Genomic DNA, 22,990 nt, shown 5'->3' on the forward strand with positions numbered 1-22,990 from the left:
ACACCATTCAAAATAGAATGCAAAAAAGTTCATAAAAGCCAGTATAATAAAATTGTATTAATAAGTTCCACTTAGCAAAAAAAGTTGAAATACAATATATGCAATATAAAAACAATTCTTACCATTTGTCAGGCATTGTACTAAGCAATTTATAATCCTGCTTTCTAATTTTAAAAACCTCTTAGGTAGATGGTTAAAATGCCTTTGTTTCTTAAATACAAGCAAGTAAAGTTTAAAAAATGCAATGACTCATCGAGGGCCATAGACATGGTACGGGTTAGAATGAGGGTTTGAATCAAAGTTTTTCTTCCTTACCAAACAGCATCTACTATCCACAAAATCAGCAAAATAAATTTATCTTATTTAGACAAATTTCATTTTGTAAAACCCTAAATGTGACCTACTATTCAGATATGGTGTTATCGTCCTTCCATAATATACATAAATAAGGGAGAAAATCCATTGTGTTCTGATGAGTTTAGAAAAAACTGTTATCACAGATAACAATACGCTATTCTTGTCCTCAGTCCCAACGACTTGAGACCTTTGATCAGAACAAGGAGTTCTCTGATTCAAACACGACACAGTATTCTATTTAGTCACAAACACAAAAATCTGAAACCCTGTTTATAAATCATCTCTCCATAATAATAATAATCCAGCCTGTAGTTCACCTGTAATAGAAAGAACATTTAAGCTAAAAGTCCCTGAAGAGGTCACAGTGTCGACAACATTCAACACGATGGCGGAGCCCACACAGACACAGGAAACAAAGCTAGGCCCCTCCACACAGCCACAAGTCCTTGCGGTGTTTTCATTTTAAGTCAAAGTCTCTTCATGCCGTACATACTCCCCAATGTCTGCTTGATGGAATACCACAATCGCCATGGGGTCTACTTTTCTGCAGTCTTGTGTAGACTTTGCTGCCACCCCAAAACCCTGGGATTCAAAAGAAGAGACACTGATTCACACAAATCGTTCGATAAGCAGGCATTGAGGGCTGGAGTGCACAAAGATGCAGAGCTCTTATCTTTGGGAAAATTCAAAACATGCTGAGAAAATTAAACCTCTGAGTGCACAGACCAAAAACACCCCTTTCTTCAATAAAAAAGAACTGATATTTTCTGTAAGTTTCCATAGCTACTCACCAAAGGGATGTCGGCCATAGAATACACCACAACTCCCTGATACTGAGAAGTATTTTCTGTGATTCGCCCCAAACCAGACTTCAACACATGGTTCCCGTACAGGAAGGACTGCTCGGCTCCAGGCTTGATCCACACTTTGTACTGTACAAAAACCAGAAAACCCAAGGGAGATAAACATCCCAACAGGTAAGACGCTGCAGGATCAACGAATCATTTGTGAAAATTCCTTTTCCCATTTCTGATTTTTGGGCCACCCCCCAAGATGCTCAGGGGTTACTCCTAGCCCTGCACTCAGAAATAACTCCTGGAGGTGCTCAGAGGCCCCTATGGGATGCTGAAGATCAAGCCCGGGTTGGCCTCGTGCAAGGCATACGCCCTACCCCGCTGGACCATCGCGCTCTGGCCCTGCTTAAAATCACTTTAAGGAACATCGAGAAAGAGGCCTGTAGCTCTCAAATTGCTCAGCCTTAGGCCAGAGCGGCGAAGAGATTCTTTCCTTCTCTCTTTTTTTAAGCAGGGGGTTCTGGGGTCACACCTGGCAGTGCTCAGGGCTTACTCCTGACTGCTGTGCTCAGGAATCACTCCTCGTGGGGTGCCAGGGGGGCTCTATGCGGTGTCAGCGACTGAACATGCTCCAGGTGCAAAGGACCGTCTCTCAGGATGCATCCCTCCACTCTCCGAGCAGCTGGTGGCCCCCTCGACGTTCCCCCGTCCCTACCTCCCCCCCGCGCCCCGCCCCACCCCATCCCCGCCTCCCCAGCAAACCTTGGCGTAGGGGGCAAGGTAATCCAGCGCCGTCACGTGCAGCCGGAACTTGCGGGTCTTCGTGAACTTGCCGAAGCAGGTGCCCAGGGACACCAGTTTGTCCCCTGCGATATTGGCGGCCAGCTTCAGGATCTTCTCGCTACAAGGGGAAGGAAGTGGGGGGGAGGCGGCTGCGGGCGGCTTGGGGGGGTCCCCGCAGCCCCGGGACGCGCCGCCGCCGGTCCTCCCCCCGGCCCCGCCTCACCTCACGTAGTACACTCGCTCGTTGTGCAGCCTGAAGCAGTACGTGCCGTCGGGCCTGTCGACCAGCAGCTGAAGGTTCTCCCCGATGCTGAGGAAGGAGAGAGGCCCTGAGGCGGCGTCCGCGCCGCGCCCCCACCGCCGCTCCCCACCGGCCCCCTCGCCCCTCCGCCGCGCGGCGCGCTCTTACTATTTGGCGACTTTCTCGAACATAACACGGGTCTCCTCTTCAGTTAAAGGCCGCATTTTCCCGCTGGGTCCGAGCACCGGATCCTCGTGCCTCGCCGGCCGGAAGCGGAAGTCGCCGCCAGCCGTTCCCTGGCAACCGAAAGCCGGCCTCTCTAGCCCGCTTCCGGTTCGCCTCGCGCGGGCGACCGGAAGACCGGCGGAGACCGGAAGTTGTCCGAGTCGCTTCCGGGGAGGGCAAGCTCGGTGCCGGCGCCCTCACGGGGCTGGAGGTGTGACGCCGTGGCGGGAAGATGGCGGCTGCGGCGAGCCTCCCGGCTTCGGCCACGGCTCTCGGGGAGGTGGAGGATGAGGGGCTCCTGGCGTCGCTGTTCCGCGACCGCTTCCCGGAGGCGCAGTGGCGGGAGAAGCCCGACGTGGGCCGCTATCTGCGGGAGCTGAGCGGCTCCGGGCTGGAGCGTCTGCGACGCGAGCCCGAGCGCCTGGCGGAGGAGCGGGCGCAGCTGCTGCAGCAGACGCGCGATCTGGCCTTCGCCAACTACAAGACCTTCATCCGCGGCGCCGAGTGCACCGAGCGCATCCACCGCCTCTTTGGCGACGTGGAGGCGTCGCTCGGCCACTTGCTCGATCGCTTGCCCAGCTTCCAGCAGAGCTGCAGGTGCGACGGGCCCGGGCGCTGACGGGGCTTGGAATAGCGGCCGTCGGCGGTGGTAGCGACAGCTAAGTCTTGGAATAGCCCCTCCCTGGAGCCAGGCCCTCCGTCGTTTTGTTGATCTCAGTTCAGCCTGGCGGTGGGCACTGCTGGCACCATTGGGTGTATGAGGAAGTGGAGGCACGGTGAGGTGTCAGGGCGCAGTTCGTGCCTGCGTCAGAATTGGAACCCAGCAGCGCGTCCTTCCACATTAAGAATGTTGTGAGGACCAGGGAGATGGCTCATGGTCCACTGCATAAGCTTTGCACGCAGGAACCTTGGGATCACGCCCCAGAACCCTATGGGCCCCCCAACATCACTGGGAATGACCCTGAGTGTTGAGCTGGGTTGGTTGTGTGGTCCACAGGAATTTTAATTATGAGCATTAAACAAAAGTACAAGTAAAGCATAAACTAGATTCAGGTATTCACCAGTGCTAGCTTCATACGCATATTTATATAATGACACGCACGATAGGAATAGCTCAGAACAAATCTCATCTGCTCCAACCAAAAGTTTCACTCATAGAAGTTGACAAGGAAACCAGCCCATGTGAAAGCACCAAAAATTAGCAAAAATTCCCTCACTCTGGCACCCAGTCACCGATGAAAGTTAAATCCCCTGTGAATCTTTGGAATTTGAAGATTTTGTACCTTTCCCTATCCCAGAATAGAGGACTTCATTGAGAAGGTCTCCACGGTTATGGAGGGGAAATGGAGACTTCTCCACAGGAGAAAACTAAGGCCAAGGGAATTTGTAAGTTGGTGTGACTTCTAATAGTTGATGCTATTAAGAAAATAATGCAGATGATTATTACTAAAGGAACACTTGCTCTGTCAACCTCTGTATAGTGCTTTTCACAGGTGATGCCATTTAATCCTTGCATCATTATGAAATAGATCCTATTGCTATATCACTAACAAGAAAATATTCAAAGAACCAAGGTATCTTTGCCACAAACTAAAGTGGCAGATCAGGTTTCATTTCTGTCATGTATTTGTGCCATTGTGGACAAGTTGCTGAACCTCTGGGATTTGTCTCCAAAAGAGTACTTACCTGTAGGTATAGATTGAGGATTAAAATTAGAGCAGTCAGGGGCTGGAGTGATAGCACAGCGGGTAGGGCATTTGCCTTGCACGCGGCCGACCCTGGTTCAAATTCCAGCATCCCATATGGTCCCCTGAGCATTGCCAGGGGTGATTCCTGAGTGCGTTAGCCAGGAGTGACCCCTGTGCATTGCTAGGTGTGACCCAAAAAGCAAAAAAAAAAAAAAAATTAGAGCAGTCATCCAGCCCAGGTCCTGATAGGTGCTTGGGAACTGTAGCTAAGATTTGAATGTCCAGCACAGTAAGGAAGCAATTCTGTCCCTAGGAACTTTGTGAAAGAGGCTGAGGAGATCAGCTCCAGTCGCCGGATGAACACCCTGACTTTGAACCGACACATGGAGATCCTGGAGATCCTAGAGATTCCTCAGCTCATGGACACCTGTGTCCGCAACAGCTATTATGAAGAGGCCCTGGAGCTTGCAGCCTATGTCCACCGTCTGGAAAGGAAATACTCCTCCATCCCTGTCATCCAGGTAGCTAACCTGCCCAGAGAGAACTCGGAGTTACTGAGTTCTCGAAATTAGTGTGGTTATTACTGACCGCGTAGGTAGAAACCTTAAGAAAACTCTTTGCATGTTCTATATCAGTTTCTGCCAGCCAGCAGGCTTAATATGAAATGTTCATTCATGCAGCTGATAAGCATTTCTTGTGTGCAAGGCACTGACAGCGGTGCTGGGTACGGTGTGAATAAGGCACACAGGCCTTGGCTGTCATGAATGTAAGCCGGCAGTTGGCAAAGGAATGAATTAATAATGATCCTTTCAGATAGTGGTAAGTGCCTACAGAAAATAGACCAGGATTGGGGTGAGAGATTTGGGTGGGTTTCTCTAGGAAGGGCAGTCAGGAAAGCCCTTCTGCTGAGCTAACTGTTAGCCTGAGACCCAGATGATCAGAAACATCAAAAGGCAAATCAGAAAGGGGGAAGGACAAATGCTGAGGGTTAAGGAAGGAGGAATTAAGAGTGTTTCAGAACTACAGGGAGGGGAGCAGAGATATAGCACAGCAGATAAGATGCATGCCTGGCACATGTCTGACTCAAGTTCAATCCTGTATTTCATGTGGTCCCCAGAGCCCTCCAGTAGTTATCCCTGAGTGCAGAGCCAGGAGTAAGCCTGTGTGTGTGGCCCCAAAATAACAAGAACTATAGAGATGGCCAGTGTGCTTAGATTATAGTGAGCTAGGGACAACAGTGCATAGCAGGCGAGGCTGGCTTGAGGAGTCAGAATTATTTAGTTAAAAGAAGGATTTTGAGCTTTGAATCACAGGTTACCACGCAGATAAGCAGACCTTTGCTTGCGGACCTGTGAGCATCAGCTGCAGATCACTTTGCCAGAATAGAAGAGCCGTGGGAATGTGGTCTTCAGGGTTCGTGGAGTGGGTTCAGGGAGTTTTGCTCCCAGCCTGCAGTGTCTTACCTCCTCTACCATCAGGGCATCGTGACTGAGGTGCGCCAGTCCATGCAGCTGATGCTGAGCCAGCTCATCCAGCAGCTGAGGACCAACATTCAGCTCCCTGCCTGCCTCCGCGTCATTGGCTTCCTGCGGTGCATGGATGTCTTCACAGAGGCGGAGCTGAGAGTCAAATTTCTCCAAGCCCGAGACGCTTGGCTCCGTTCCATCTTGACTGCCATCCCTAATGACGATCCCTACTTCCACATCACCAAAACCATCGAGGCTTGCCGTGTCCATCTGTTCGATATCATCACCCAGTACCGGGCCATCTTCTCAGATGAGGACCCACTACTGCGCCCAGCCGCGGGCGAGCAAATTGTGAATGAGAGTGCCATCTTCCACGGCTGGGTGCTGCAGAAAGTCTCCCAGTTCCTGCAGATGCTGGAGTCCGACCTGCACCGGGGGATCGGCGGTCGCCTAGACTCCCTGCTGGGCCAGTGCATGTACTTTGGGCTGTCCTTCAGCCGCGTTGGGGCGGATTTCCGTGGCCAGTTGGTTCCTATTTTTCAGCGGGTGGCCATCAGCACTTTCCAGAAGGCAGTTCAGGAAGCTGTGGAGAGGTTTCAGGATGAAATGATCTCCTACACCCTCATCTCAGCTCCAGCCATCCTGGGCAGCTCTAACCTTCCCGCAGCTGTGCCGGTCACCCAGCCTGGGACCCTGCAGCCACCAATGGTTCTCTTAGACTTCCCACCCCTTGCCTGCTTCCTCAACAACATTCTGGTCGCCTTCAATGATCTGCGTCTCTGCTGCCCTGTGGCCCTAGCACAGGATGTGACGAGGGCCCTGGAGGATGCCCTTGCCAAGGTAAGTGCCTCCATCAGGGACCAGACCTTAGTAATGGGCCAGTCCTTGTGAAGGCGATGCCTGCTGTCTGTGGAGAGTGTGGGGCCAGGAAGATGGCACAGGGGCCCTGCATGTGGCCAACCCCAGCTTAATCCCAAGCAACTCGAGTGATCCCCGAATACAGAGCCAGGAATAGTCCTTGACTTCAACCGATTATCCCCTACCCCCAGCTCTTTTTTTATAAAGGAGCAGGGGAGATGGTACAGAGGTTATAGAACTTGCTCTGGATGCAGCCTTCCCTTGGTTTAATGTCCAGCACCACGTATGGACCCCTAAGTACCACCATGTGTGACCCAAAAATATACAGAGTTGTGTGGCTTGAGAGATTTTTCAGGTTGAGAAGCTCTGATTAGTCTCCTTTGAGATACAGAACATCTGTGAAGTGGCACAGCTATAGTAATGAATCACTAATCACTAATGTATTGGTTTTCTATTGCTGCAAAACAAACTCCCACAGCTTGTTTATAATTATGTAAACAATAACAGTTTATAACTGCAGTTTTATATCCCAGTTTCTGTGGGCCTAGGAACCCAGGCACAGCACAGCTGTGTTCTCTATACAGAGCAGCCTAACTTTAGAGGTCACAGTGAGATATAGTGACAGGGTTCAGACATGGTGCTGGGCTACCTAGGTTCAAATCCCAGCTGTGCCACTTCTGGTCCTGTGACTTGCATTGTTTTCTGTTGGCTATTACTTCCTTGGCTTCAGAGGTCTACCTGGTAGAAACACTTTATAATGCTGCTGCATTTTCTTAGATCCAGTGTAGTTCCAGTTCAGTTCCAGTGAGGTCTAAACCATGTCTTCCCTGCACAGTTTCAAGATGCTCTTACACTAGAACTAGAAACTATATGTAAGCAAAGTGTATTTAAGTAAGAAATACATTAGCAAAGTGACAGAACTGTGGAGAGGATCATTCATATGAATTTAAGCAAGGTGATATATTATGTACGTTTAAGATGGGTTCATTTTCCTCACGAAGCTTGGGGGTGGCGTGTTTCGTTGAGCTCGGAGCACTGCAGATGGAGCGCAACTGACCCTGTGATTGACACCCCTGCCCCAGGTCACCAAAGTAATTCTGGCGTTCCATCGTGCTGAAGAGGCTGCCTTCAGCAGTGGGGAGCGAGAGCTCTTCGTCCAGTTCTGCACTGCCTTCCTGGAAGACCTTGTTCCTTACTTAAATCGCTGTCTCCAAGTCCTTTTCCCACCGGCTCAGATAGCACAGACATTAGGTAAGAGAAAGGAGAAAGGATTTTTAAAACGACTTTATTGGTATGATTTACGCAGCGCATCATCCATATATACAGTACATGTTTAGAGTATGTGTGACCATTTACTCTAAACTCCCAAATAGACTCCTCATGCCCACTTGTAGTCATTTCCCCAGTCCCACTAGGATGTCTTTGCTGGACATTTATTACAAAAGTACCACATCCTTCCATTTATATGACATGTCCACAGACATCGTTTTACATTTTTTCCCAATTTGCCATTATTTCGCGTGCCCCGCCCCATGCTGCTCCCCGCCCTGCGTTTTCCCTTCCTCCCCGGTCACCTCTCAGCGCTGTCCTTCTTCCCGCCAGGCATCCCGCCCGCCCAGCTTTCCAGGTACGGGAACCTGGGCCACGTGGACGCCGGCGCCTTCCAGGAGCCGCTCGCCTTCCTGCTGCCGAAGAGAGAGCCGCTCCCGGGGCTGGACGACGAGGCGGTGGCCGAGCCCGGCGTGCCCGCCGCGGCCGCCGAGCCGGGCCCCGCGCCGGCCGCCCCGATGCCCGAGGCGGGGGAGCCGGGCCCGGCGGAGGCCAGCGCGGGCGGCCAGCAGGCGGCAGCCTGAGCGGTGCGTGCGGGGCCGGGCGGGCGGGGCGTCCCGGGGCGGCGCGCGCACCCGCCTCCCGGCGTGCAGCGGGCCTGGGCCGGGCGGCGGCGGCGCCATGAGCCCGCTGGGCACAGTTCTGCGGCTGCTGCGGGCGCCGTGGGCGCTCGGCGGTGCCCGGGCCTGCAGCTCCGCGGCCGCGGCGGGCGGCCCCGAGGGCCCGGCGCGCCGGCGCTCCTACTGGCGCTACGTGCGGCGGCTGGTGCGGGGCGCGCCGGCGCCCCCGTACCTGCACGTGTGTCAGGTCGGAGACCCCGTGCTGCGGGCCGTGGCGGCTCCGGTGGAGCCCGCGCAGCTGGGGGGCCCCGAGTTGCAGCGGCTGGTGCAGCGGCTGGTGCAGGTGATGCGGCGGCGGCGCTGCGTGGGCCTGAGCGCGCCGCAGCTCGGGGTGCCGCTGCAGGTGCTGGCCCTGGAGTTGCCCGAGGAGCTCTGCCGCACCTGCGCGCCTCGCCTGCGCGCCGCCCGCCAGATGGAGCCCTTCCCCCTGCGCGTGTTCGTCAACCCCAGCCTGCGGGTGCTGGACCGCCGCCTGGTCACCTTCCCGGAGGGCTGCGAGAGCGTGGCCGGCTTCCTGGCCTGCGTGCCCCGCTTCCAGGCTGTGCAGATAGCAGGTGCGGCCTCGCGGGGCGGGCGCGCTCTGCAGGTGGGAGAGTACCGTCGGGTGCCGGTAGTTCCGTGACGCCTGAGCCTGGGGCGGGAACAGGGCCCCCTGGCAGGTGAAAGGATGGTCGGTGGGGGAGGGCGTGGAGTGGTACCCCATTTCCTGTTCTCCCGCTTTGTACTGTGTTGGTGGGAACCGAAAGCAAAAGAGCTGGCGGCTCCGAATGAAAGTGCTCGGAAGATTGCTCACCTTGGCTCCTGCGGGGGCGCGGCAGCCTTATCATTGAGCAGGGAACCCCTCTGGGGGCTCAAGGCAGCTACTCTCAGAAGCCCAGGCTGCGACTCATGATTCCTTGAGAATGGGAGGTGTGGGGTCAGCATTTCCTAACCCCGCTGTCTCTTTCTTTGCAGGGCTGGACCCTCAGGGAGGGCACGTGGAGTGGCAGGCCAGCGGGTGGGCAGCCCGCATCCTGCAGCACGAGATGGACCACTTGCAGGGCTGCCTGTTCATTGACAAAATGGACAGCAAGACCTTTACCAATGTCCACTGGATGGAGGTGAATGACTGAAGCTGCCCTGCAGCATCCAAGATGCTCATTACGAGACAAACACTTGGCCTTTGAGTTGGGCCTGCACCAACTTAGCATCCACTTGACAGAAAATGCTGGGCGACCAAAAGCAGGCCACAGCGAATTGTTTGGAAAGATGTTAAATATTTGCCCTGAAAGAGTTGTGAGCAAAAAGCTGCCTTCAACTGGAGAAGAAAATACTTCACTACGGAGAGATTTCCTGACAATTGGGTAGAGATAAGTGGGACAAGTCAGCCACTTTCAGGACTTCATAAGGGCTCCCCAAAGCCAAAATTTATTAACAAGGTATTCCCAGACTGTTGAAAAATGCGGACCACGTTTGTGTGGCCATATTCACCAAATTCTGACCTTCATTGGGCCTGTGTGTATCTTGCTGCAGGGCCTCTCCTGGCTTAGGCATCACTTTGCTGGTGGAAATAAAATGCAGGAAAGAATGGCCCATGCTCCTGGAAGGGCTTAATGACTCGTTAGTTTTTGGGGGGCACACCCAGAAGCACGCAGGGTTTCTGGCTCGGGCTCCAGTGTGGAGGAGCAAACCTGGGCCTCCTGCATACGCTCAGTTTATGGGGCCGGGCCTGCAGCCCTCGGTGCCAGTGAAAGCCCACACACACGTAACAGGTTCATCTCGGCCGCTTGGTTTCCACCTTTAGTAGATGGGGAAGATTTTTCTACTGACACCTCTTGGGCGAGTGGTACTTGGCTCATATTAGGAAGATTAGAAAGACATTAAGAATTTTCAGAGGGGCTGGAGCAATAGCACAGCGGGTAGGGCGTTTGCCTTGCACGCGGCTGACCCGGGTTCGATTCCCAGCATCCCATATGGTCCCCCGAGCACCGCCAGGAGTAATTCCTGAGTGCATGAGCCAGGAGTAACCCCTGTGCATCGCCAGGTGTGACCCAAAAACCAAAAAAAAAAAAAAAAGAATTTTCAGAGCTCGGGGCCAGAGTGATAGCACAACGGATAGGGCATTTGCCTTGCACACGGCCGACCTGGGTTTAATCCCCAGCATCCTATATGGTCCCCCAAGCACCGCCAGGGGTAATTCCTGAGTGCAGAGCCAGGAGTAACCCCTGAGCAATACTGGGTGTAACCCAAAAAAGCAAAAAAAAAAAAAATTTCAGAGCTCTCCAGGAGACTCAGAAGGCAAGTGCGAGCTTCTGCACCAACCAGGCCTTATGAGGCCAGTAAAAGTGAACAGGGTCTCTGCATTAAGCTTGGGAGAGAAATAGGGCCCAGCATTACAGGGGTGAGTATATACCGACTCCCTGGGGAAGTCTGTACAAAGCCCTTATTTACCTGAAAACATGGATCCTTAGCAAAACTAAAATTCAGTTAACAAGGTCCAGAAGCTTCTTCCAAACTTCTTCCTAGGTGCCACTGTAAAGCAGACCGGTAGTGTTTCTTGGGCATTTGGACCCTGCGGCCCAGACTGCCGAGTGGACACTAGAAAGCCTGCACCTGTGCCACTCGCGTGCATGAGGTTCCTGTTAAGGCCACACCCGCAGAGGACACTGGGTTTGGCTAAGGAGCCCGAGACACTCCTGCCCAGAAGGAATCAATTCTTATATTTCCAGTAGGGAAAACCTCTCCCATCCCAGGCAGACAGCATGCGAAGCTGACGAAGGCCTCAGAAGTCCTCTCCCACAGCAAAAGCTATAGCAGGCAAATTTAGGAACGCTGGTGGGGGAGAGGTAGGGCGGGAATTACATGTCCCCGCATTCGTGGTTTAGATGGGGTTGCTTCAGCTCTGAGTGACTGGGGCATCCATGCAGTGTCACTCGTCCTGAGAAGGATCCTTAAGGAAGGAATGCCAGGGCATCTGGGAAAGCCACTCGAGAGCTGAGGAGGACGTGCAGCAACGCCAAGCTGTCTGTGAGCCCGTGAGGAAGCGGGCTCAAAGGGCCAGGGTGCTGGAGTAAGCGCGTAGGGTACTTGCCTTGCCTGTGGCCAACCTGGGTTTGAACCCTGGCACCCCATATGGGTCCCCAGCACCACTGGGAGTGATTCCTGAATAGTTATCCCTAAGCATCAGTGGGTACGCTCCCCCCTACACACCAAAACAAAATAAAGGGGGGCTGAACCCCCCTTGCACTGGGAAGGGGCTCTGGGCCTAAGCTGTCAGGATTCCGTCAGGTTGGCTGCATTCAAGAACTGCTGCTGACCAGCTCTACGAAACAGCGCGTGGTTAACCTGACCGGGGCCAGGCGGTACAGTGGCCGGAGTGCCCACTGCCATGTGGGAAGGGAGAGAGGCGCTGGCCTCCCGTGGTGGCCTGGCTGCTCGCTCGCAAGGCTGCCAGCTCCAGCCCGGGAGCACCGAACTCAGGAGCTGGAATTCAGACAGCCATGGGGGCTGGAACGGGCGTTACCAAGGACATCGCCGAGGCTCACCCTCTCGGCAGGCGGCCTCATGGGGATAGCGTGGCTAAGGCTCCCGAGAGCCAGGACCTGAACTCTGACGTGCACTCTTAGTGTTTGGTTTGGCGGCTAGCCCTGGGCTGAGTGCTTGGTCCTGTGTGGTGCTGGGGTTCAAACTCAGGGCTCCAGCGTGCCAGGCGTGTTCCAATCCGAGCCATGACCTCCACATGCATGGGATGTTTAAATGCTGGCAGCAAGGCCTGAAGAGATAGTACAGGGGTAAGGCGCCTGCCTGACAGGGCCGGCCCCGGTTTGATCCCTGGCACCCACCAGGAGTGATCCCGGTGATTGAGTTCTAACTCCTCCGCTTGCCCCCAGCCCCCTAATAATAAAATGTTGGCCGACAACCAAATGGAACGGCTGCCGGCCATGTCTGACCCAGCGCTCCAGCCTGCAGTCTCAGGTGTGGAGCTGAAGGGAGGCAGGAGCAGGTCCTTGAAGCACCCTGGCCCAGTCCTGAGGCCCGGGGGGAGAAGGGCTCCCGCACCCAACTGGGAGCAGGCTGGGAACGGCGGCCGTGGGGACTCCGCTCACTGCCAGCTCGGAGCAGAAGGCAGAGAGAAGCCCGGGGTCAGCAGAAGCTGAGCGACCCGCAGAGGGTCTCAATCAGAGGCAGAGGCCGTGGCTCACAGGAAGAGGATTTATTAGCCCGTTTCCAGGGCAGGGCCCCAGGAGCGGTGGTCGGGTTCCGCGTTCTCACATTCTCAGGGAAGAAAAGGCAGACGAGACCCGGCCCGGCTGCTCTGTTTGCTTCTGTCCTGCCGGCACCGGGCTCGTCCTCCCGACCTCTCCTCTAGGGAGGCCTCGGCTGGGGCCACCTGTGGCGGGTGCCAGTGGCCCGGCTGGGCTGGGCCGGGCCAGGCCTCATCAGTCACTCCCGGGGCAGCACTGGGGGGAGGGGACACGGGCGGGGGCCGGGCAGGCTGCAAGGAGCCCGCAGCACTGCCGCTCCCACTCCCTCACGCTTCTGGGCCATTTCAACTTTATTTATAAACACGACGAAAATCCAAGCAGCATTAATTTAAGGGAACGTAAAAGGTTGGAAAAAACAAAAAAAAGGAAAAAGGAAAACCACAGAGGGGCAGGGCAGGAGCTGGGGAGCATCCCGGAGAGGAGAGGACGCGTGAAGGGCCAGTGTCCACGGGGGCCCCGTGTGCTTGGCGGCTGCCCGGGGCGACCTTTGTCTACTCCCCGCTGGCAGCCAGAGGGCAGCGCGGCCACTGCGGGGCTATGACAAGCCCTGGAGCCCTGGCTGGCCACCGACATGGGGCCGGACGCGGATTCGCCCCCATCTCCCACCTTCACCGGCACCCTCGTGGGAAGGGTTTCTAACTCTCCTGTCCAAAGTCCTCTGAGAATTTCTTCACTTTCAGGAGATCGTCGGCATTCACGGTGGGCCGGGTGGTGGCCAAGGACCGGAGCATGTCCGACTGCAGAGACACGAGGCGCTGCTGAGGCAGGAGCCGCGCACCCCCACCCCCATGCCACCAGGCTTCCGCCCTCGAACCCAGCGCGCAAAATCAGCCGGTCCCCACGAGCAGTGTGCCGCCTCCTGCAGTGCTCACTGCTGCGCGCCCAGCTCAGGTCCGGGGCAGGCAGAGGCCGTAGGGCACCGAGCAGACAGACCCAGCTGGCCGACACCGAAGGCCCGGCCCTGTAAGACACTGCCCACCCTGTTGGCCCCGGCCACCCAGGGCACGGAAGTCTGTGTGCTTCCCAGGACCCAGCTGCCCTCTGGCCACTTACCATGCAGACCACAGGCTCTAAGAGTTTGTCACCAGGGACATCCATCCAGGTCATCTCGATGGCCCCCGGGTCCCCCGGCGAGCAAGGGGTCAGCAGGTCATCGATGGTCATGCCAGGGTTGGTGCGGGAGGGGCCACACACCTGAAACCACAGGTGAGGGTCGGCCATCGCCCCTGGGTGTGCGGGGACGGGACCTCAACCCCGAGGCCTGAGGAGATGGTGCAGGTGGGCTGTGAACCAGGGCTGGGGTTCTGGGTCACCACCTGAGGAGGGAGGGGGCGCCGTCGAGACCCTCGGGCTGAGGTCAGAGTGGCTGCAAGTCTGATGGCAGAGGTTTGTGGTCGGCTGCTCCTGATTTGTTTCTCGGGCCACACTCGGCAAGGCTCGGGACTTACTCCTGGCTCTGCACTCAGGGGTCACTCCTGGCGGGGTCTGGGGGACCATACAGGTTGCCAGGGATCAAACCCGAGTTAGCTGTGCCCTCCCTGCTGGGCTAGCTCCCCTGTTCCCGCCGCTGTTCTCCAGGTTTGGGGCCCAAAGTGCCTTGCCACCACCCCTCGATTCCATCAAGTCTCCCCACGAAAGCAGTGACACGAGAAAGGGGTTTCCGGGGGCTGGAGAGACGGCCTGAGGGCTACCGTGCAGTCTGCATGCAGGACCCCGGTTCAACCCACCCCGCCACACGACGTCCTGAGACCGCTCGGTGCAGCCCCAAAACCAGGAACTTTTTCCACCTGAAGATTCTTCCCCCGGAAACATCCCCCCAGTATCTCCAAGACGCCTTTCCTTCTCTCCGGCAGCTCCTGACTGGAACCCCACCCAGGGATGGCGATCCAAGAAGCTCTGTCCCTTTTCCCCTGTGGCCGCCAGGAGCCACTCCCAGCTCTTTGCGGGACTCGGGGGCTAGGGGCGCTCCTGGTGGTGAACCCGCATACAAGCGGCTCTGCCTCGCCCCTGCAGTGGGACCCAGAGCGCAGGCATCTGGGCTACAGCCAAGAGTGTCTCCGTGGGGCCGCAGTGACAGCTGAAGGGTAGTTGCTCAGCATATGGCTGACCTGGGTTCGATCCCCGGCATCCTAAAGGGTCTCCTGAGCACCGCCAGCAGTAATTCCCAACCACAGAGTCAGGAGTAACCTCTGAGCACTGCCAGGTGTGACCCACAGAGGCCAAAAAGAGAAAACACAAAGGATGTCTCCGACACCATGGCGGGGCAGAGCAGGGCCTGAGGCAGTGCTAGATGAAGGACAAAGGGGAGCTGTGGGGACAGTGATCCTGAGAGCTCCTCACTCCCGCTCAGAAGGGCAGAGGGAGGAGCCGGGGCTCACTGCACTTGCCTTTGGCACCCAGGGAGGTGCAGAACCTGTGTCAGGAGCCACCCGGAAGGCGGGGCGGGCCCTTCTCAGCTCCCTGCGGCCCACTCACCTTTAAAATTCTCTTTTTTATTTTGCGTTGTTGCTGTTGCTCTATGGGCCACTGGCGGTGCTCAGGGATTACCATTCCACGCCTGGCTGTGCTTGGGGGACCATATTCTTTTCTGGGGGTGGAACAGGCTCTCTCACCGCCCCCTCACCTTTTTGAAGTGAGTGGCGGACTGCACTTTCCTGACGGGCTGCATGAGCGAGTCCCGCACGATGACGCTGATGTCGGCGCCCGAGTAACCTTCCGTCTTCCGGGCCAGCAGCTGGATGTTGGCTTCGGTGAGGTTGTGGGGGGTGCTCCCCAGGTGGAGCCGGAACATCTGGGCGCGGGCAGCTTCCTCGGGCAATGGGATATAAATCCGCTTTTCAAACCTAGAGAGCCAAGCAGAGGGCAGGCCCTAAGAGTCGATGACAATGGTCTTGCTGGAGAGGGGCCATGGGGACCCCCAGAAAAGCCTCCCCAGAGGGCTGTGCTCATGGGCAACACCGGGAGGCCCGAGAGAAAGGGGCCAGGTTGCAGCAGCATGGCAGTGGACGCGGCTGGAGAAGGACCCAGCCCCCTGGGCAGGCTCACCTCCTCCTGATGGCGGAGTCCAGCACCCAGGGGATGTTGGTGGCACCAAGGACCAGAGTCCCATCGTTGTTATTCCCCACGCCTGCAGGCACAGGGACACAGTGAGAGCCGGCGGGGCAGGACCTCGGGCTCCGGAGTCCTCACAGGGTGTCATCCCTGCGCCCCTGTGAGCCTGCCCCCCCGGAAGGCCCCAGGGACCTCGCTGAGACAGAGGCCCCTTACTGACAGGACACCTGTGTCCGGCACAGCAAGAGACGGGGCCCCGGCCGCTGCGGGCAGCGCGTACCTTGCATCTGGACCAAGAATTCCGTCTTGATCCTCCGCGCTGCCTCGCTCTCGTTCTCGTTGCGGGAGCCGCAGAGGGAGTCCACCTCGTCGATGAAGATGATGGACGGCTTGTGCTGCCGAGCTAGCTCGAAGAGGTTCTTGACCAGCCTGTGAGGGAGACACGCAGGCGGAGTCTGGACTGCACGCCCCACGCTGCACCTAGCCAGGGGCCCTGCCAGCCCACTCCCCTGCCAGCAGCTCCCTTGGCTCTTGGGGAAAAGGAGTGACCAGGGCAGCGCTGGAGCAAGAGGAAGAGCGAGGCTGGGTGCCAGCGTCCGGCACAGCGGGAGTCTGGGCCGGGGCACGAGTCACTACAGGGCCCACACCTGGTACCCAAACACGGCCAGTCTGTCTCCCTTCCCTCTGGTGCCCCCGGCCGTGCTCTCCCCGGCAGCGGGGACCTAAGCCGCACGCAGAACACGCACTCCGACCCGGCCGAGTCCCCTCCCGGTGGCCACTGGTCTCGGTCAGCGTCCCACCCAGTGAGCTGACGTGCCAGCCGTCTCCCGCCGGGGCCAACTCACTTCTCACTCTCCCCCAGCCATTTGGACATCAGGTCCGAGGAGGACACAGAGAAGAAGGTGGAGTTGTTGGCCTCTGTCGCCACTGCTTTGGCCAGGTAGGACTTCCCTGTGCCGGGGGGTCCGAAGAGCAGTATCCCACGCCACGGGGTCCGCTTGCCTGCGGGAAAGAAAACCCTGCTAGGCACGGGGGCGGCGAGCAGCAGGGGGCGTCAGTGCCCCCCCCATGGAAAGAGCACCTCACCCAGGCGGTCGGCCATGGCCACCTCGGGGTCACGCCCAGTGACACTAACAGCAGACTCCTGGCCCCATGGCCCCCTGACAGGGCCCCAGGGAGCCACCCCTGGCCTTCCCACGCTGAGCTCTTACCCGTGAACAGGTGTGGGAATTTGATGGGCAGAATGACAGCTTCCTTGAGGGCCTCCTTGGCCCCCTCCAGCCCAGCCACGTCATTCCACCTGATGTTGGGCTTCTCCATCACCACGGCTCCTGCGGGAGGGAGGTGGAGCCTGGACCCAGGACCCGGCCACCACACCGGGGGGAGCCACCGGGACCCTCACGTGGCCCCTGCCATGGCTGTGGCCCCAGGCCTCTTACCCATCAGCTGTTCTTGCAACTTCTTTTTCTCCGGATTATCCCCTTCACTGTCACTATCGCTGCTGGGAAAGGAGGCAGGGAAGAGGGTGAGAAGCTGGAGCCGGAGGGCAGGGGGGCTTAGAGTCCCGCGGCCCTCTGCAGGGCAGGGGAGATTCAGCCAGACCCTGGGGCAGCCGGGCCAGGGAAGCGCTGCTGAAGTCTGAGGGGCGCAGCGGGGTGCAAGGCCTCACTGCTCTCGTGGAGGCTCTGGGGGCCCACACTTCCTCGGGGCATCTCTCTCACTCTGGGGACCCTCCCCACCCAGGGGCAAAGCCTCTCTCCCACTCCATGGGTCCCCTGCCCTGCCCTGGCCCTGGGCACCTGCTGACTAAGTCTTTGTAGGGGACCGGGCTGGGGGGGCAGCACAGCCCTGGGTGAGAGGTCACAGAAGCTGCCTTGACATTGGAAATGGGGGGCAAGCTCCATTAAGGACCCGCTCGGCACCCTTGGCACCTCGGAATCTCATCTCCTCCGTTGAGGGGACGGGGTGACTGAGACCAGCAGCTGGCCTTCTCGGCACCCCCCATCTGCCCCTCCGAGCACACTCAGGGGAGTGCGCCCCTCCACCAGAGGAGCCTGAGGACCCGGCAGTGGGGCACCTGGGCTGGGGGAGCCAAGGCCGCAGCGAGCGAGCGGCGGGGCTGGGTTCTGCCCGGGCGTCTGAGCCGTCCTGGGCTTATCCTGCCACACCGGCTCCCTGGCTGGCCCACGGGCGTCTCCGCGGCGCCAGGAAGATAAGCAGTGTTCTGGAAAGGGCTGCAGGAATGCAGCTGGTGGCACTGTCGCTAGGCGGAGCGGGCACCCCAGAGGCAGGTGCCCAGCGCTGGCGGCAGCACGGGCGGGCACGCACCCCTTGCTCTCGCTCTGGCTCTCCTTGACCGGCTTCTTGCCATGCTTCTCTTTGCTCCGCAGGTAATCCTTGAGCTTCTCGGCCCGGTCTAGGTACTGCATGCACTTGGCGCGGATGCTCTCCTTGGCCTTGTCGCTGTGCGCCTCATCTGCAGACGGGGAACCGGAGAGGCCCAGTCAGCCCCAGGACGCCCTCCCCTCGGGGACGCGAGGCGCGGGCCTGCGCGGGCCACTCACACTTGATGGCGTGAAGGAAATACTCCACGGCATGCTGGTAGAGCCGGAGCGCCTCCTCGTAGTTCTTGGCTTTATCCTCTTCCGTGGCTTTCGTCACCAGATCAATGGCTTTCTGGGGAGGCAGAGCGAAGGGCTCAGAGCTTCCAGAGATCCCCAAAGCCCCGGGGGTCACGCGAGCCGGAGGACGCCGACGAGAGGAGTGCCAGGCCTGAGACGTGCCAGTCACAGCGCGCTACGCCGGCCTCCTTCTCCAGCCCCATCTGGGAAGGGCCTGAAAGGCAGCTCTGAGACAGCCACGCCACAACGGTGCAAAGCAGCCCCTGGTCCCAGCCGCCGGGCTGAGCACGGGGAACACAGCACCCATGGGAGCACGGAAACGCCACCTGACTTGGAGGGCCAGAAGGGGCCGACCAGCGGGTCAGCCTCCCCCTGCCCGAGATTCCTAAGCCAGACTTAGGGAGATTCCCATGTCCTTCTACACACCCAAGCCAGCGTCCCTGAAGCCGATCCTCTGCCACTGAGGCCAGGGCGCCAGTCCCCACTGTCCTAGCTCCCGAGAGACAACGGCTTCCGGGGCTGCCCCGCAGGGGACCTATGCCCTGGAAAGTCCTCAGCACTCTGCAATGGACGGACCGTCCGGAATGTCCCCTGTAGCCCGTCTGCTAAGCTGAACTGCTGCCCCTCAGGTGGCCGGACACCTGCTCTCGAGCTAGCGTTAGAAACAGGGGCTTGGGGCTGGAGTGATAGCACGGCGGGTAGGGTGTTTGCCTTGCACGCAGCCGACCTGGGTTCAATTCCCAGCATCCCATATGGTCCCCTGAGCACCGCCAGGAGTAATTCCTGAGTGCAGAGCCAGGAGTAGCCCCTGTGCATCGCCAGGTATGACCCAAAAAACCAAAAAAAAAAAAAAAAAAAAAGAAACAGGGGCTTGCCAACTCCGAGTGTGCTACCCCAACTCCCGCTCCGAGCACGGAGCCAGCCATCCTGGGACCGGGCAAACAATAAGCCTCCCGACCAGTGGCTGGCGGGCCCGGCCATCTGCGCAGCCCTTCCTCGTCAGAAGAGCAAGAAGGGGCAGGAGAAGACTCGCCCCCTTTTCCAAAATGACCCAACTGAGGTAGGGGAGGCCAGACGGCTGGGCGAGGAGGAGGAAGGCCAGAATGCCGGCCACTCTCTGCCAGTCTCGTGACGCGGCCCCGCCCACTCTCTCCCCACAATGGCTCTTCAGAAGACGCGCAGCGGGTGCTCCTGCGCCTGCTGCCTCGCTGCTGCAGAACCGACACTCCTATTCTTGGACTTGCAGCCCCTCTTCCTCGTAGTGTGGGTCCCCCCATTTGGAAGATGGGGCTCGGAACAGCTATACTCCAGGCAGGCTTGCCACCCACATGGCCAAGCCAGGGTACCCCTCCCTCCTTCCAGACGCTCAGCATACATTAGATCTTTCCAGCAATGTATAAGGATTTTCACACCCAAGAAGCGTTCGTTTCAGCGGGAGAAGAATCGTTTTCTATTAACAGGAAGGCGAGGTGAGAAAGAAAACTGCCGGCCCTAATGCATCTCTAGGAACACACATAGGAAAGGCTGAAGATGAAAAATAAAAACACAACAAAAATGCAAGAGCAAGGGGCCAGGAGATGGTGTTCAAGGTCTGAACACCAGTCCTGCAAGCCAGAGACCCCCCCCAGTTCAATCCTTGGCACTGCTGATCCCCTGAACAGAACCAGGAGTAGTCTCCGAACACCCTAGTACAGGTCCCAGGAAAGAAAGGAAAAAGGAGGGGCCGGATCGATAGCACAGCAGGTAGAGCATTTGCCTTGCACGAGGCCGACCCGGGTTCAATCCCCGGCATCCCATATGGTCCCCCAAGCACCTCCAGGAGTAATTCCTGAGTGCAGAGCCAGGAGTAACCCCTGAGCGTCGCTGGGTGTGACCCAAAAAGAAAAAAAAAAAAGGAAAAAGGAGTGTGAAAGATGTGAAACTTCTAAACTTGCATCAAATACTTTAAGTGTTGCTGGCCATACAGTGGCAAGACTGAACTCCAAGTTCAGAACGCCTTTAGAGTTCTGGGGAGGGACTGGCTAACACAGAAGTGAACAAGCAAGGATGTATACAATAAAAGTTTCTTACAAACCCGGAAAAGTGAATTTCATGGTATTCTCTGTGCTAAGAAAAGAACCTTTTTGGGCTGGAGTAATAGCACAGCAGGTAGGTTGTTTGCCTTGCATGTGGCCGACCCAGGTTCAATTCCCAGCATCCGTTATGGTCCCCTGAGCACCGCCAGGAGTAATTCTTGAGTGCATGAGCCAGGAGTAACCCCTGTGCATCGCCGGGTGTGACCCAACCCCCCCCAAATAATAACTGTTTGTTTGGGGAGGCTGGAGCAATAGCACAGCAGGTAGGGCGTTTGCCTTGTACGTGGCCGACCCGGGTTCGATTTCCAGCATCCCATATGGTCCCCGAGCACTGCCAGGAGTAATTCCTGAGTGCATGAGCCAAGAATAACCCCTGTGCAGTGGCGGGTGTGACCCAAAAAGAAAAAAAAAAAGAAAGGAAAAAAAAAAACCTTCTTTCAGACTTTTAAACATGCCAAAACCTACGCATTAAGTGAAAGGAGCCAGTCGCAATAAAGCCTCTCACTGGGATTCTGTTTCTCTTCAAGGCCCAGACCAGACAAACTCATGGGCACAGAAAAATTTGAAATTGGAGAGCCAGTATAGAGGGTAGGGCACCCTCCTGGCACCTGGCAGGCCCGGGGTTGGATCCCCAGCATCCCACTTTGCACTCTGTGCACCACCAGAAGTAATTCCTAAGTGCAGAGTCAGGAGTAACCTCTGAGTATCACCCTGTGTGTCCCAAACAACAACAAAAGGAACTAACTTGTTGCCCATAGCTGAGGGATGGCAAGATGGGCAGGTGAGAGTTAAAGGAAGCAGGGCTTTTGCTTGGGGTGATGAGTGAAGAGTGACTGGCAGTAAAGTCTGCACAAATCTGAATAAACTGAAGGCACCGCACTGCATTTTAAATGGGTGGGCTGTACGGTGAGTGCTGTCGGACGTCCAGAGTTGGGGATCGAACCTGGGCTTGCCACGTGCAAAACATGTGTACTAGTCCTTTGAGCTAGCTACCTAATATAAACATACTGCATACATATAATGGTTTTTTATTTCCTAAAAGCATCGATTTTTTTGTTTGTTTGTTTTTGAACCAAACCTGGCTGTGCTCAGGGAACACTCCTGCGTGCCTAGGATGCCATAAGGGGTGACAGGAATCTACCCAGGTCAGCTCATTCAGGGCAAGGTGCCTGGCAGGCTGTACTTTTTCTCGAGCCCCTCCTAAAGCACCCCGGGCTAGCAGATCACACAAAAACCTGTACCAACAGGTGGGATCTGCAGGTGACATGTGCACATCTGGATGATGACAACAAATAATAAACTGCTGGTTCCTGCAGAGCTTTGGATTCCAGCTAATTCCTACCCCAGGATTCCCAATTTCTTCCAACACCGCTTCTCATTTTTTTCCCCCTCCACCTGGGGTAGGAATCTAAATGCACCCCAACCTTGGACCGCTGAGACTAAACGCCCCTTCCTCCACGAAGCCCCCCCAGGCACTTTACCTTTCAACACTGACAGGGTACTGACGGGGCAGGGACAACAGTGTCGAGGCCACTGTCACACAAAAAGAAAGCTACAGGGAGCTGTTACCCCATTCTACGGCCAGAATACCACAGATTTCAAGACCAGGGGACCTGGCCCAAGGTCACAAGCTCGCGAGCGGCAGAACCGAGACCCAAAACCCAGGTGTGCGGCCCGCGCGAGCCTGCGTCCCGGCCGGCAGCCCGGGCAGCACCTGCGGGAGGCTCGGTCCGGCATCCAGGCGGTGCCAGCCCTCGGCGGAGAGGGTCCCGGGGCCCCCGGAGCCCTCGGAGCCCCCGGAGCCCCCGGAGCGCGGCCGCCGGCTGCAGCCCGCGGAGCTCGCGGACGCCGAGGCGGGCGGAGGCTGCCCGGGCGGAGGTCGCCGCCCGCCCGCCCGCCCGCCGGCAGGCCCCGCCGCGCTCCCTAGCGTCTGCCGGCCGGGCCGCGCCGCGCCGAACTACCTGGAGGGTTGACGTTGTCATTTCATCTCCTGGGTCCGCCCCCCAGCCCGCGGCGCTGCTGGCGGCCTCGCTCTCCGGCCCCGGGGAGCCGCGGTGCAGCGTCCGGCCGCGGGAGCCCGGCGGGTCGCAGGCGGAGCCGAAGCGGAGGGCGAGCGAGGAGCGCGGCCCAGAGCGGTCGGGCGCCGCGAGCGGGGCGGCTGCCCCAGGCGGCGGCGGCAGGAACTGCAGGCGCGGCCGCCGGCGGCCACCGGCCGGCCGGGGTAGTTTCGCGGCGAGAGGAGGTCCGCGGCCGGGGCCGGGCCGGCGCCCGGGTCGTGTGCGAGCGGAAGAGGAAGACAGGGCCGGGGAGGGGGCGGGGCCGCGGGTCGCGAGGCGGGGCGGGAGCCCAGAGGGGGCGGGGCGGGCCGAGGGCGCGCCGGGGTGCAGGGGGCGTGCCGGGGTGGGCGGGACGCGGGGGCGGGGCCGGGGAGGGCCGGGCGGAAGTCGAGCAGGGCTGGGGCGGGACCGGAGAACGGCGCGGCGAACCACCTCCATCCTCGGACTCCTGCTTAGAATAAAATTGCGTCTAAGGACCCATTTGCACACAGTAAATCTGACTTCCCACAAATAGTTTCCTAATGTGTTTTATTGGGGGCGTGGGCTGGGGGGTGGCGGCCTCCATCAGGCGATGGTCAGAG

General features: G+C 57.8%; 3 protein-coding genes across 5 annotated transcripts in view; 1 reads left to right on the top strand and 2 right to left on the bottom strand.

Moving 5' to 3' along the window:
- Positions 1-2,459, bottom strand: part of NIP7 (nucleolar pre-rRNA processing protein NIP7) — a 65,261-nt gene extending 62,802 nt beyond the window's left edge. The window contains exons 1-5 of one of the 2 annotated variants that reach the window (XM_004600564.2): positions 2,344-2,459; positions 2,158-2,244; positions 1,914-2,052; positions 1,149-1,289; positions 38-939 (exon numbers count right to left, since the gene is read on the bottom strand). In XM_004600564.2, coding sequence (XP_004600621.1) covers positions 820-939; positions 1,149-1,289; positions 1,914-2,052; positions 2,158-2,244; positions 2,344-2,399 — 543 coding nt within the window. In that variant the 5' untranslated portion in view covers positions 2,400-2,459 and the 3' untranslated portion in view covers positions 38-819. Of the gene's footprint in view, positions 1-37; positions 940-1,148; positions 1,290-1,913; positions 2,053-2,157; positions 2,245-2,343 lie in introns of those variants that run through there. The other variant, XM_055145085.1, reaches the window with a different exon arrangement.
- Positions 2,460-2,570: 111 nt separating this feature from the next.
- On the top strand, positions 2,571-9,933 carry COG8 (component of oligomeric golgi complex 8). Its single transcript, XM_055145607.1, has 7 exons — positions 2,571-2,997; positions 4,402-4,609; positions 5,567-6,394; positions 7,495-7,663; positions 8,015-8,262; positions 8,306-8,915; positions 9,316-9,933. The coding sequence occupies exons 1-7, from the start codon at positions 2,633-2,635 to the stop codon at positions 9,471-9,473; spliced, it is 2,586 nt and encodes an 861-aa protein (XP_055001582.1). The 5' UTR covers positions 2,571-2,632; the 3' UTR covers positions 9,474-9,933.
- A 2,605-nt stretch (positions 9,934-12,538) lies between these two features.
- Positions 12,539-22,589, bottom strand: VPS4A (vacuolar protein sorting 4 homolog A). Of its 2 annotated transcripts, none has more exons than XM_055146265.1 (11): positions 22,314-22,589; positions 18,221-18,332; positions 17,985-18,132; positions 17,096-17,154; positions 16,868-16,987; positions 16,502-16,658; positions 15,937-16,085; positions 15,651-15,732; positions 15,229-15,448; positions 13,659-13,799; positions 12,539-13,342 (listed from the first exon to the last, which is right to left on the bottom strand). In XM_055146265.1, exons 1-11 carry the CDS (start codon positions 22,332-22,334, stop codon positions 13,241-13,243), a joined length of 1,311 nt encoding a protein of 436 aa, XP_055002240.1. In that variant the 5' UTR covers positions 22,335-22,589; the 3' UTR covers positions 12,539-13,240. The 2 variants fall into 2 exon arrangements, with proteins under 2 accessions (XP_055002240.1, XP_055002239.1); XM_055146264.1 differs by having other exon boundaries at positions 17,096-17,157; positions 22,314-22,587.
- Positions 22,590-22,990: the final 401 nt, after the last annotated feature.

The sequence above is a fragment of the Sorex araneus genome, chromosome 8, assembly GCF_027595985.1.
Source record: "Sorex araneus isolate mSorAra2 chromosome 8, mSorAra2.pri, whole genome shotgun sequence".
Taxonomy (NCBI): domain Eukaryota; kingdom Metazoa; phylum Chordata; class Mammalia; order Eulipotyphla; family Soricidae; genus Sorex; species Sorex araneus.